Raw genomic sequence first — 14,945 nt, forward strand, 5'->3', positions numbered from 1 at the left:
GTACAGGAGCTTTCATTATATGGAACACAACTGGAAATGCACTAAGCTGCTGCTCAGAAATTTCCCAGTAACATGCCTACAGCTGGTCAGAAGACTTATAAATATATTCGGGGGGGAGGGAAACAAACCCCAAACTAAATCAAGAGTTTGCAATTGGAGAAAGAAAAGATTTCCACAAGAAGAGCTGCTAACACCCATACCAAAACAAAGGAAACAAAAAATAGATGGGGCTTCCAGTCTACTCCATAATTTAATCTTTACAGCATCTCTCTGGAGGGGTGGGTGTGTCCCGGTTTGGGGTGAAGCAGAACCAACTCTGTTCCATGAGAGGCTCCTGCTCACACTTGTTCCTGTGGCACCCAGGGTTACCAACTGGGTTCTTTACCCCATGGAGGGGCTGCACCTGTGGGGAGGCGTGGACAGGTTCAGGTGACCCAAACTGACCAATTGGGTGTTCCAGCCCATCCACCATGGTCAGTGTAACAGCTGAGGGGTCAGGTTGGCTCTTCTCCAGTGGTTCTTCTCTGAGGGCTCTTTGGCTCTTCTCCAGTGGCTTTTCTCCAATGGTTCTCTTTCTTCAGTGACAGATGCCTGAGGAGGACCCCATCAGCTCATCTGCCTTTTGATCCCGGTCAGTGTGTTCCAGTTCCTATTTGTCACTGAGTCCAGTCTGGAACTTTCCCCGTGCCTGCCGGTGACATCTTCCTAGGAATTTGATCTGGTTTTGTATATAATAATTTATATTGTTTCTATTTCATTATTTCATTTTTTATTTTATTATTAATATTTCAATAAAGTAGTTTAGTTTTTTTCCAAACTCATAAATCTTTTTATCTCTCTTCTTCCTCTCCTTGGGGTGAGAGGTGAGGGAGAGCATCTGTCGTCTTGTCATTGTCCATGACAGGGTGCCAGTCAGTAACTGTATTTTCGCATAAGCAACCCAGACATCAGTTAAGTCTTCTAGAAAAGAACAGACTTCTGCTCAAGAGCGAGTCTTGTGCTCAGCCACCTCAAAAAATAGAGGTGAGGCACTGCTGACCACCACTTAACTCGCACCACCTGCAGACGCGGCCTGCACCACAACTGCTTGATATAGCCCTGGGGAGGAGCAGGAGGCAAGGCGGAGGGTTCACTTACTCTTAAACCACAGAACTTGTATGCAAAGATATAAGTCTATGCTAGCTGAGGAAGTTCAGACACTTGCAAACCAAGGGCTTTCAAGATTCTGGGCCAGACATCTGTATTTAAAACTGCAACGCATGTAGTTGATGCTATTCGACAGAAAGTATTATGAAATTATGGATTGAAACACTACTTAGAAACATTTTAGCTAGACGTTAAAACCTTGTTAAAATTTTAATGTCACCTAAGAAACCAAACTCAAGATGACAACAAATTCAGTGGGATTTAATCATACATACAGGGAGAAATTTTGTGAAAATAATCTCACCAAAGAAATGAAAGCCTAATGGCAGATCCCATAATCTGATCCTCAGAAAGACTGCCTAACAATATCACATCATTGATATGAAACCAGCTTCTAGCTTAAACAATCAAAGCTAATTTGAGTGTTTAATATATGAGTTATTAATTACAATTAGAAACACTTGTCATATTCCAGACAGAAGACTACTTCCTTGACTTACATGGTACATTATCCTGATATTATCTAAACCCACAGCATAAAACAAACAACAGCAAGAAAGGATCATTCCCAAGAGCACAACAACAAAACAACCTGGTAGACTTAGTTGAAAGGATATTTTTAGACAAAATAAAGATAATGGATTAGTTTTCTCCTGTGATTTGCATTTAATTTTCAGCTTGCAAAGCTTGCTAATGAGTAAAACTTCCAGATTATAAAGGACTTTTGTAACACAACTTGGGGAAAAAGTCTAACTATTTGAGGCAGGGAGCAACAGTTACATGAGTTGTTGATAAACCCAGCATTTTCCAAAATAACATTTCTATGGGAAAGCTCTTCTTTGTTAAAAACAGCACTTATGAAAACATGATTCCATTCAGGAAAAACAAAACGTTCCTATAAAGCTGAACAATTTTGTCCTTTTCAGAATGTGATTTGTAGCTTGTGTTCTCTTATAGGAAGCAAAAAAAAAGAAAAAAATAGACATTTGAAACCAAATGGTTTACTTTTGTCTGAAGGGGGAGAAAAATAAGTAGATCTTTCAAGATCAAGATTTTGAAGTTTTGTTCTTAGTCTGCTTGGAAGAGGATTTTTTATTTGCCCCAAAACTTTGTATGAAATGGAAAAACCAAGCTCCCACCAGCTCCAGTGTTTTCATAACCTCTCCTAGCACAGGAAGGTGCAGGTGTGTGCACGCATGATCATAGGACCCATAATCAGAAACCACAGCTGGGCACCTGCCGTTCATTTTTCAAAGGAAACGGGAAAGATTATGGTGGGTCATGGCATGATTTAAGTCTCACACCATTGCTAAAATAACTGAGTAGAAAAAAAAGGAGGCGGCTCAAAAGGCAGGTATTCCTCTCTAACTACTTTTTGGGCATCAGGGACCCTAACGTTGATGGGAAAGGCTGTGCAGATACAGCTCTGTCTCCCACACAGCTGGAGCCTGGTCTGTCCTGGTCAGTGCTAGCAGAAAATAGCAGGCACTTTCTTCTGCAGAGGGGCCGAGGGTGGGGCTGCAAGGGGCCCCATCACCCCCATGTCACAGTGACATCACCTGGCAACACAGCAGTCAAAATGCCCCAGGGCAGGATAAAGGGGACAGCCTTCCATGTCCTGCTGCCACCCTGCCCGGCAGGCGGCCTGAAGACATCCAGGAGGAAGTCACTGAGGAGCCTGTGGAATTACTCAGAGAGAGGAAGACTGGAGGCCGGATGAGCCTGCTGGAGGTTCTCCACTGCAATGCCAGCTCCTGGGGGGATCACATTCAGAGCCCATCCAATGGATGGAAATCCTGTTTCAGCCTTTGGGGAACAGATGCGAGGTCCTCAGAAGATGAGAAGAACCACCAACCCCAGTGTCAAGATCAAGGGCATGCCTCCTTGAGGAGCACTGCAGAGTTCTCTGTCATCCTCTGCAGAGCCAGGGGCAACAGCCATAAGAAACAGGATGCAGAGATGTTGCAAGGGATCCTAGGGCTTTGGATCACCCACTAGTGTCCTTCCAAGCACGAGAAGGACTCTTGCCCTCAAAGTTGATCAGGCCAGGGCATATGGCTACTCTCAGAAGCCCTCAAGATGGCTCCAGGTTGAGGAAGAATAGGGTTTGGGCATCTTCTGGGAGGCATAACCAGCCTGTGGTGCGAGGCAGGTCTTGCTCACATGCTCAGGGAATAGCTGATCACCAGCTCTGGCATCAGGAAGGAATTTTCCCCTGGGGCAGATTGGCACATTCAAGCTTTTGCACAAGCTACCTCTCCTCTTAAAGGTAGAAGTTGTGCAAATGTAACTCGGCTTAAAAATATCTTTATAGACTTGTTTCCCATTTCAGAAAAATTCAATAATTTCTTTATTATTTCTTTTAGATCTCACGTATAATATCCTGCAGAACATTAGTCTCTGTAGAAATTTTTCAGACATTAATATTTGGGAGTAAAAACAATAGAATCTTGTTTACAGCTCTTAACTACAACACATTTCTTAGTTATGTTTGAAAGCTTATCTCACACAAATTGAAGTTTCAATTATTATTTTTTTTTAAACATTTTCCTAACCCAACCACATTACACTGGTGAGAGTAACTAAGCTAAATACAGCATGTTCTGAATATCCAGAAAGATGCAAACAAAGAGCTGCACTAAAACCCCACTCTGATGACTTCTGCTCTCCATAGACAGATTAGTCAGGGCTCAGGTTTAAGCACTCCCCTATACCTACGTGCAGCACTACGTTGAACCTCCAGTTCTCAATGGCTGAACTGCAGCACCACATGAGCCCAGCCTCTATCCCAGAAGTAAAAATAGCTTTCTTCAGACAGAGAAAAGCACACGCTACCAAACCCCGTCAACTACACTAAGCCCATGCACAGCCAGAGTGGGACTTTCTGCACCACCACCAAAGTAGCTAGCCAAAAACCTGCTGGGGCCAGGGGGAAGAAGGTCATACTGAGCCTTTGGGCTGTTTCTATCCACAGCCTATCACACATCTCTGCACAGGCTCTTCCAAGCCTCCCACAGCAGTCATACAACTGAGGGCTTTCCCTCATCCTTCTGATGTTCCAACATCCTTGGGGACTCTTGCTAAAGGACTGGATCATCTGTAAAATAATCTAAATACACAGATACTAAACAGGAAAACACAAACAGTGCCATTCATCCATCTGTCCTATGATTAATGTGTTGCATATATATTTTTATGCAGCAACTACCACTTTCACAACTGAAGATCTTTAAAGCTACGGTGGTACGCTGTTCCCTGCATGGAACAGGCAGCCGGCTATTGAGTTACACTTCAGTATTCCCACAGAAGACAATCAGTGGAATGCTGGGGTCATATTTTATCCCACCTTCTGGTGTGGTAACAGCAGTTTCTTAACTTCATCTGCTTGGCCTCCAGGTCCGCTGTCAATTTACTAGAGGCCTCAGGGTTATTCAAGTTGCATGCACTATCGCTTTCTGGTTCAGATGTTTATATCCATGTTAAAGATTTTAGCAAGCATGCTTGAACACCTAACATGGAGATCCAAGTTTATTTTGCCCTTAAAAGGATCTAATCCATGTGCTCCAAAGTCACACCGTGAATCAAGCCGGTGCCTTGTAAGCAGGGAGTTTTAGCAGACTTGCTTCAGAGCTGCACTGCCGCTCTAAACAAAAATTCTAATGTAGCTGCAACCTGGGATATGCTCTGCATTCAACTGCGGTTGGAAGAAATCTTTTGCCAAGCAGTTCAAACTTAAGACTGATGTCAGAAGGAAAAGTCATTTCCACCAGAAATGCTTCTAGGTCCAGTCTTATGGGTTTCCCAATTTAGAAAAGAAGGTTAAAACTATCCCCAAAACAATTAACCTGTGTATCAAGCACTAAATTATCATGCTCAGCAGAAAAATAGCACTCCTGGCTGTAGGAGTGTAACTGAGCAGCATCCTACCTTCTTTCAACAGTACTGCCTACCAAGGGGCAACCATGTGCCAGGATCTCTGCTCCCTTCCTCCAGCTGGCAGGAGGATCAGCAGGACTAGTTACTTGTTTTCCATGTTCAGTTCTGTTCTCTTTGGAGCACTTCTAGTTAGATTAGTCTAAAGAAATCATCATAAAAAGATATTACATTCACACATAATGCAATGCCTAGAATGTGAAATGACAGTTCTTAAGTTATGTTAATTTACTGTAGGGTCCTTGACTAAATATTACCATAAAAGAAATAAAGAATTATATATGTATGAAGTCTCTCAGGTCTCTTTTCCTATTTTGACTGCTCAGAATTAAAAAAGCAGACATAATTCCAATTTCTTAAATAAAAAAGTGTAAGTGAGACTAGTTAGGAAAAATAAATGTTAATCAGGTGTTTTTCCATCCTCTCAGAACAATTTATGTACTTTTCTTTTTTAAAACAAAAGTTTCAATGTCTTAATAGTGAAAACTGAGCTCTTTTACTGCACTCTTCATTGAACAACTCTATTTCTTGACTGGCTTTATTCTAGTACAGAAAACCTAATTGAATGAAGACAGCACTGGTCCCATTTCTTCCAGAGACTGCCAAAGCAGACACACTGCAACCCAATGTGCTAATATCCATACCATGTATTCGCTCATAGCATGATCTCTCATTAACAGAGCAGCCTATATTCAACAGTGTGGCCATTCTTTTACTAGCGGCTGTGAGGTGCAAGGTGGGTGAGAGAGCGATGCGAAAATTTTCTTTCATCCTCGATCATACCAAAAGCACGGATTTCATCAGCTATCTGCTGACAGATGTATCGCTGTTTACTCCATGTCCTTGCTTGTGGGTTACTCCTCTGATCTCTAACAGGATCCATCGGGGCTTGCCAAACTTCAGCCGCTCGAGTCTCATTCATGATATCTCCTCTCACAGGAGCCTGTAATGCTCATCACAGGAAGCCATGTAAAATTCAGCTACAAGAGCATCACATACCTACTAAAATCCAAGAGGGACAAAATCAGCCCTCAGATGACAGTGGGCAGATCTCAGTTTCAAGCAAAACAGCAGCCACACACTTAAGGGTGAAATAAAACCTAAGAATAAATCCCCAGTGCTGGGAATAACTGAAAACAATTTCTAGAGCCAAATACCTGCTTTTATCATTTTGTATTTTCATAGGTTTCATATCGAGTTTCTCTCCTTTTATTCAGCAGCAGAAAATTTATAACAGTGGGAGCATCATTATTTGTTATATTTCCTTAAAGGCTCTGTTTGATTTATGCAGTGAGCAAACCAAAACAAAAAATCCCTGCTTCTAAGTTTATGAGTTAGTGCTACAGGCTGTCAATTTTTTGCACAAATGTATTGAAGCGGCTACAAGAGATAATCAACTCTGTTCTAACATTAAGATATTTTAATGCTATTTCCCCTTACAACTCAGGCTGATGCTGTAGTAAGTTGTCATTCCTATACCGTACAGTACAATCTGGGGTCCATGTGCAATGAAAAGAGGTCGACATCGTTTATGGGTAAGAAGCAAGCATTTCCTATGGGAGACCGAGAATTTGTAACCCAGAACAGACAGGCAGAAATGCTGGGGGCAGAACCCCCTTGTAAGTATACTGAGATCACGATTAAGGCTTATAGGAAGTTTCCTATATAAAGTTGCCATATAAGACTAGTATGATCACCCATAGAGATGGAAAGCAGCTATGAACAACTGAATTATGCTCTTCTGATGAATATCATTTTCACTGCTGACATGCCCTTAAGACCCAATTAGTTCACGCCGGATAACGACCAATGTCCTGAAAATATGCTCATCGCTGAGAGTAATCTCAGATTTAGCCAGCAGAACTTCAGCTAGGCTAATAGACCAGTCCACTGCAAGGCTGATATAATTAGCAGAAGGTCTACTGCTGAGATAGCAAGTGTTAACGCTTCTGAAGGAAGCTGTAAGAGGATACCGGGGTTAAAGCTTTTGTCACTGTACTGCCAGTAAACTTACACTTTAAGAAGCAGTTCACCATAGATTTTTCAAGAATGAGGTTCTTGCATGCCATCACCCAACATGGCATATTAGGAGCTTTCTATTAAAAATTAGTAAGTTTCTGATTTATTTCACATCAAATTCATTGAGATGTCTCTGATTTTCACTAGTTTAAGTGAAATGTGCAAGAGAATTGATCTAAAACATGAAAGCCTAGATCTACGATAAGGTAAACGCATTAACCGAGACAATGCGTGCTCTTGGTTCACAGTTGAGACACTCCCCATCAGCAACCTAACCCTAACAGCAGGGACCATTTTGCAAAACATGATAAACAGAACACGCAGTGGAAGTTGCAAAAGCACTTGTCAACTTCTAAGCTCATAAGAAAGTAGGTAACCTTGGACACTCTTTCTGAGCTCGTGTGCACGCTTTAAGTAAAATTTGCAGTGTGATGACGAGTACTGTGGAAGAACCTGAATGAATTATAACACACATCTTACTGTGTTACTGGTGAGATTACTATCAGGTTATTAAATTCACTCCTCTGTTTATTGTATTCATCAATATACTAAACGTCAGGCTTACTGAATGTGAAATTTATAACTCCTTTGGAGAGATTAGATAACTCATCCTGAATCTTAAATCAAAATATGGCAGGCTCCTAAATAAACAAGAGCATTTTCCAAAATATTCTACAGGAAAGTAAATAATATTTCACACGGACCTTGATTTCGTTGCAAAAAGTCACAAGAATAATAGGAAAATTCAGGTCAGAATGACCACAGGAAGTTTTTAGTTCAACGCCTGCTCAAAGAAGGGCCAGCTGTGAGCTCAGACAAGATTACACAGGGCTTTATCCAGTTGGGTTTTGAAGATATCCATGGACACGTGGGTGGACACTGACTGCACAACCTTCTCTGCTGCCCAACTGCTGCCACATCCACCATGACCTTTTTCCCAGAGCCACTTCCCAGCCAGGCAGCCCTAGCTGGTGTCATTTCAAGGCTCCTTCCTTCCCAGGTGCAGGACTTTGCATTTGCCCTCATTGACTTTTATAAGGTTCCTCCCAGGCCATTCCTGCAGCCCATCTACGTCCTCCTAGTTGGCAGTCCTGCTCTCAAGCATATTGACCCATTCTCCCCAGTTTGGTGTCATCTGCAAACATGTTCTCCATCATGTTCTCCGAGTCACTAATAAATATGTTAAACAGGACAGGTCCCAGTACAGACCCCTGTACTACTCCACTCAGAGTCAACTTAGGCAGAGTACAGCCCTTTTTTCAGTTTCATCTGCCCAGAAACGTGTCACTCAGATGTAAAATAGATCTAGAAACATACAGCTTTTTTCTTCTTCTTCTTTTGTTCTGTCAGTTCAACACTCCTAATAGTAGTCCAATGGACTAGGCCAGCAGATGCTAAGAACAGAAGTTAGGCGCTATTCAAGGTATTCTCACTACTCTATTCTTTACATAATAGTCCAAACTCAAGACACTTGTGCTATTTCACGTTATCACCTAGGTTCAATAACGAAAACCTGGTAAGACATTATATCTATCTGATGTGTGCACAGCAAGCTTGGGTGGAGCCTTGCAACTAGATTACACTCGAGACCCCTACAAATGCACAACCATAGAAATATTCTGCCTCCAACTGAGCTACTAAGGGAAAAATCAGTAAAAGTACATCTTTAAGTGTGCATGTTCCCATTTACTACCAGTGATTTCAAGTATAAATCAAAGCCTTTCTGCTTGAAGTACTAAACATTCATAGCCTTTAAACCAACAGATAATCATAGTCTTGTTAATGCTCCTTGAAGCCAATAATACCCCAAAAGTAAATACTTAAGAGCAACTGAGAGGCTTGTGAATAAATACTAATTTGTAAGTATCAGCATTTATGACTAATGCAGCTTACTATCATATCAAAAGAACAGTGTAGGGCACTGTGATTACTTCTTGTTGCTACAGCTATCAACGTAACCCCACTAACTTCAAGGTTACTATATGACAAATAACAAATTATGTGCCAAATATTGTCTTCCAAGTCAGCAAACTCTTTTAATTAGATTATACGGAAGAACCATGATTTCGCTCCTCAAGTTAAATTGGTCTACTTTAAAAAGCTAGACTATTTAACTAGTTAGTGGTCTGTATCTTAGCATGTTCCTATCTTAGAAATAGCAATCGAGTCAGTATGGGGGTGGCGGACAAAGATTGAGTTCAACAGGAACACATGCAAGGAACAGCCCTGACTTTAACGTTTGCCAGTAATGTCAGCCAAGACTGTAAGTTTGCTCAGGACACTAAGGATCACTATACATCAAAATACTTGAAAGATCAGGCCTTCATAGCTCAGCCAGAGAGGTCAATATAGCACATATTCACTTATTCTTGGGGTGCTATGCTGACATCTCACATATTAAAAAAAAAAAAAAGTCAAAACAAGTTGTGCATTAGAAATAGGCCAGAAGGCAGACACATCCACTCTTTCATGCATGCAGCCCACTACCTCATATTTAAAGAGAAAAGCAATAAAACAGGAAAAAAAAATAGAATGAAACCAAGATCTATATTTACAATCACCAGAATCACATGAATGAAGATAAAACAGATTCTTAGCAGAAGAAACTGCAGTTTTCCAGGAACTGTACTTTCAGGAGGTATTTGAAAAGGGACCACAAAACACATATGGGAAGAGATTAAAAAAGAACATTTCATTGTCTTGCCTCTAACACATGTTAAACATAAAATGGGAGGGAAAGCCAAGGCAGTTCTTAGAGGGATGCTAGAAGTCAGAAATCAAGAGTTCTGAAAATGCTGTAAACATTCAACAAAGACAACCGATGTCGCACAAGATCTGTGTTAGGGCAGATTGATATATATGCAGATATATTCATCAGTAGATTATACCTTTTGATCAGAAAAGGAAAAAAAACTCCTAATTTTTTAAATTGTTAAAAGGATGGACAATAAGTGTAACAATACTCTTAGTCATAACTGGAGCTTGTCAAAACCATCTGCACATTTTAACACTAGAGAGGAGTAATTCCTAGAAACCCTCTGCAAGTATGTCACTCAACATATTTGCCTTCTCAGATATTCAGAGGAATCATGTTTCCAAAGCGCATATGATGGCAGGAACATATACAAATATTAGCCCCCAAAAAATTCATCTCCCCAAATCCAACTGAAACCCAATCCTTGCCTGGAGAGCAATAGGGCCAAGAGCTGCTTTTCCTCTCTAGGTACACATCATAGAATCACATAAACTTCAGAGTTGGAAGGGACCTCTAGAGATCATCTAGTCCAACTCCCCTGCTAAAGCAGGATTGCCTAGAGCACATTACTCAGGACTGCATCCAGGCGGGTCTTGAAAATCTCCAGAGAAGGGGACTCCACAACCTCCCTGGGCAGCCTGTTCAGTGCTCTGTCACCCTCACTGTAAAGGAGTTTTTCCATGTATTTGAACGGAACTTCCTATGTTCTAACTTGTGCCTGTTGCCCCTCGTCCTGTCACTGGGAACCAATGAAAAGAGTCTGGCACCATCCTCCTTCAACCCACCCTTTAGATACTTGTATGCCATAATAAGGTCTCCCCTCAGCCTTCTTCACTTGCAACTAGAACAAGCTCTTGTCTAGGTATTCCTTGCAAGCACTTTGTCAGTATCTATGCTGAAGATATTTATTCTCAAAAGAATATCTTTTATTTTTGACTAGAGCTCCTTGGGGAAGGTGAAGGACTATAACAGTATTTGTCTACAAACATACATTATAACACAAGGAAGCCTGAAATACAAGTGTTAGGTGGTATCTGCTAACAATACTTATCAGCGGAACTGGAAGACCCCTTCTCTCCTCCCTCCTCAAAAGGCAAGTGTATTATGGGACCAACACTACTTAAAGTCAAACAACTTGAGATACGAAGTTGTATGAGCAGAAGTGTTGAATTTCACAGAGGGTATCTGCATGCTCACAGTTCCCTAGCAAAAGCACTTTTTGGCCAATTCCTCCTCTCTACAGTTCAAACTACCATTAAACTATAAAGGCCCAAGAGATCAAAGAAAGAGCAGCATCACCTCAAAGAACCTCACATTTCTTGATTGCTCCTCACAGATGGGCTGCTGCAGACAGATTCCACCAACAGCAAGAGCACAGCTTAGCAGTGGTGCCTTAGTGTAGGTGAGGCAGAAGAAAGTACATCTGGGCACAGATACCAGCTCTAGTTGTTTCCTCTGCTGAAGAGCCTAACCAGTCTCTGGTCAAGTCAGAAAGGATTTTGTACAGTTTGTTCCTGGCATGTTTCAGGCTCAGCTCATTCCGTGAGCAGGATTTACTGGTAGTGGGCAAAGATAAAAGAGAGAGAGAGGGGTAGAGTTCTCAGGCCCTTCTACAAGGTCACCAGTAGCAGGTGCTAACAGGGAACTGAGATATGAGGAAGAAACACAGGCTTTTATAAGGATAAAAACCTTGTGCATGCTGAAGAATTATCAATGGGTAATTCCCAACGAGGGCAGAAAGGCAGGCAGGAGCTTTCATGCCTACTGCTAGTGGAGTGCAGGAAAAGAAGAAGAAAAACAAACAAAAAAGGAAATTAGGCTGTTAAGACTCCAGCCCTTTCAAGCTTCCTCTTGTGAGCTTTTTTTGATTACCAGCTGCCTCCAGTGGCAAACTGCTGTGGAGGAACAGTTTGCAAGTTTTTCTATAATTCCACTTGGATATAGCGGGCCTGTCAGAAAAAGTCTCCAGAAAGAGACAACTGGTGTTCCCTTAGCTTAGAAGGCCCCATCTTATCCTGTGGTTTAGACTAAGTGGGTTGCTGAGTGTCAGAATCTGAGGCTTCATTTCAGCAGGTCTAAAGGAGGAAATGAAGGACTGGAAGGAGAAAAACCAACGCATGGTCTCAAAAAAATTGCTAATTTCTCAGCCTCCATTTTAGACTTAGTTCTGTTGTGGTCACCCAGTGGAGCAGGTCTGAAAAAAACCTTATAGTGCCTTCATTAGAGAACACACCTTCTTCCATGAAGACTGCAAGAATCAGGAATTTCCACAAAGCTTTAGAATATGATTGTTTGCTCACTGGCCACCTTGGTCAAGCAGCAGAGGTACTACTAGCACCAAAACTGGCATGACACTGGTCTCATCTCTTGCTTGAAGTCATGATGGGACAGATGACCTCCAAACAGTGAGCAAAAAAAAGAAGGATCACCTTTCCGAGAATGACAGCCTTTAAAAGAGCTTTCTCTGAAACAGGCCTGTAAGCAATGCTACCAACTTTATTTAGTGCAAGATTTAAATGCCTATCAGGAATTGCACTCTCCTCCCAAGCAATACGGGCAATGAGAGCATCCATGTGAATTTCAGAAGCAACTGTGACACATAACACCAGGTTAGAAACCTGCCAGGAATACCAAAGCCATATGATCATGGCCTAGTTAAAACACAAGCACATTGAGCTTTGTTTCCAGGAGTGGTAGGAGATGACTCTGAAGAGAGAACCTCCCAGATGTCCAAATATAGGAGGTTATTAGAAGACATAAAGCTGTACCCAGAGGCAAAGAAGGAAGCACAGCTGAGAGGAACTGAAGAGAGAAAGGCACTGCCTGCAATAGTTGTAGGTGGCTTGTATGCGTAGTGGCCAAGGGCAGTATTTTCTGGCTTTCAGGTCTCCTGCAAAGCTACACCACAGTAAAAACATATCCTAATGAACACTTCAGGAAAAATTATTTCTGACAACTGATAATAAGGACAAGAGATACATAGTTGTGAAGACAGAACTCAGAAGAGGCTACAGTAACTCCAAGAATTATAGACTTGGGAAATGTCAGCAAACAAGTTCACACTGAACTCCAGGAAGCTGGGGAAGCAGGCATACAAACAATTTACCGAGTAGAACAGGAAAAGTGTAAAAAAGAAGGAAAAAATAAGGAGTTTGCACAAGATACAAGGTAAAATAGTTAAACAGAAATGAAACACATAAGTACAGTAGAGAAAAGCTATGACAAAGTTCATAGGAAAGACTTTACATATGGAATCAAATCTAATAACTATGACAAGAAAATTATACCTATCCTTGCAAACCAAGGGAAAGCACACAGCAGCAAGAAAGCAGGCATTCCCAGAAGATTAAATATTTTATGCACATGACAAAACTAAAAAGAATGAGAGCAGTTTTAAATCACAGATTAGTATCAATACCAAGGACATGTTTGTCTGTAACAGGCACAAAACAGATAACACAAGTAAATGGCTACAGAGACAGCAATGGAGATCAGAACTGCATCTTCAGCTCTTTGCTAGAAACAGACAGGGAAGTAAAACACAAGACAAAAGAAAAACAATATGAATCTCCAATTGACAGCAGAACTACATATGGGGCCACACACTTGTTATCCACCCAAAGATTGCACTGTTACCTGAAGAGGTATGAGCATTACAGCACACATCTTTCCCTAAAAGGATTAAGTAAATTCAAAAGTTGTTTACCTTTATAAGCTGTAACATCTTCTGAAGTTTTTAACTCTGCAAACCGTGCTGCAGTTATCTAGTAGTCAGAAAGAATTGGGTCTCACTGAAACTGTGCTAAAAAGCCATCCCAGTCCTGAGATTCTTCAGGGAGAAAAAGGGATCTTTCAGCTCACACACTCCCACAGCTTGCAGTGTCCAGAGATTTCATGCCAAGGTCACTTCTGCTAAGTGAACAAATGATCGTCCAAATGGAAAAAAAAAATAAAAAAATCTGGCAAATAGTTAGACTCGCACCATACCACTGGAATAAATTTCAAGAGTGGGAAGTTGTGCATGGGAAGTATCGCCGACAGAGAGGACTTTAGACTAAAGTCACTGCTAGCACGACTACAAGGGAAAAATAATCAAGGGATATATTGCTGACTTCTACAAGACAGTCTTGTGACAGAAAAGCATAGCATCTGAACGAGAACGTGAACTGTTGAACCAGTTTCAGACCACTTCAAGGTAACAGATAGGAATAAAATAAAAAATTTAAGAAGAGATATACAAGGCAAAATTTATATCAATTCCACTTGCATAGTCAGACCCTGCAGAAAAAGCTTGATACTCAAGAACATTTTAACTCTCAAGGTGATTTGAAAAATACTTCAGTATGACACACAGCAAGACAAAACACTTTGGCTGTACGCTATAAAATACTTTTTTAAAAGTTTCTCAGAAGTATGTGGGAGTTATTCTGCAATAGACACATTTATCTGGGGGTTCTAAAGATACAGTGCATTCCCCAGCAGGGCCATGACTGTTCAAGACCCGACACAGAGCTCTGATGTGCGTTGGGGTATCCAGACTAAGCAACAGGCTACAGCCATGCTGAAAGACACAGCACATTTTAAAGCGTAGTAGGAATCACCCGCTTCACTACAAAAAGCACACAATAACATCATTATCACAGACTATTATCTAGACACCTGGGAACTAAAAAAAAAACAAAACCTGTCAGACATTACCTCAGTGACCACTGTAATCAAGGCAATGAACCATTTGGTCAGCCACGAAATCTGAAAATGTGAAGTATCATTACGGTAAACTAGGCTCCCTTGTCTTTGTGCGAGTTACCTGGAAATGGGAAGTCAGGCATATCACACATCGTTTCCATAACACAGAAGTCAGTCAAATGGCAAAACTGAATAGCAGTTAAAATTGTTATGACTGTTCAAGATGAGAAAGAAAACGTGTGGCAGGCCATTCTTATCTGAAGAAGCTGATAAAGCACTGCAACAGCAGAAGAAGCGAGCGTAAGGCAGTTTCTGTGTGACAATAAGACACTTTCTCTGCCATCTGCCAAACACACATGACGGCTTGCAAGTGCTGAGATGCGCAAGAACAACCCTTCTAAATACA

At 41.3% G+C, this 14,945-nt stretch overlaps 1 protein-coding gene across 7 annotated transcripts in view; it reads right to left on the reverse strand.

Moving 5' to 3' along the window:
- The window catches only part of RBMS3 (RNA binding motif single stranded interacting protein 3), a 719,476-nt gene that overhangs the window by 580,438 nt on the left and 124,093 nt on the right, over positions 1–14,945 (reverse strand). The window contains exon 1 of one of the 7 annotated variants that reach the window (XM_054189957.1): positions 13,560–13,726. The exons of the other annotated variants lie outside the window; for them this stretch is intronic. Within the exon in view, the coding sequence (XP_054045932.1) occupies positions 13,560–13,577 (18 nt within the window). The 5' untranslated portion in view covers positions 13,578–13,726. Of the gene's footprint in view, positions 1–13,559; positions 13,727–14,945 lie in introns of those variants that run through there. 7 annotated transcript variants of the gene reach the window in all.

Source organism: Rissa tridactyla, chromosome 2, assembly GCF_028500815.1.
Source record: "Rissa tridactyla isolate bRisTri1 chromosome 2, bRisTri1.patW.cur.20221130, whole genome shotgun sequence".
NCBI classification, from domain to species: Eukaryota; Metazoa; Chordata; class Aves; order Charadriiformes; family Laridae; genus Rissa; species Rissa tridactyla.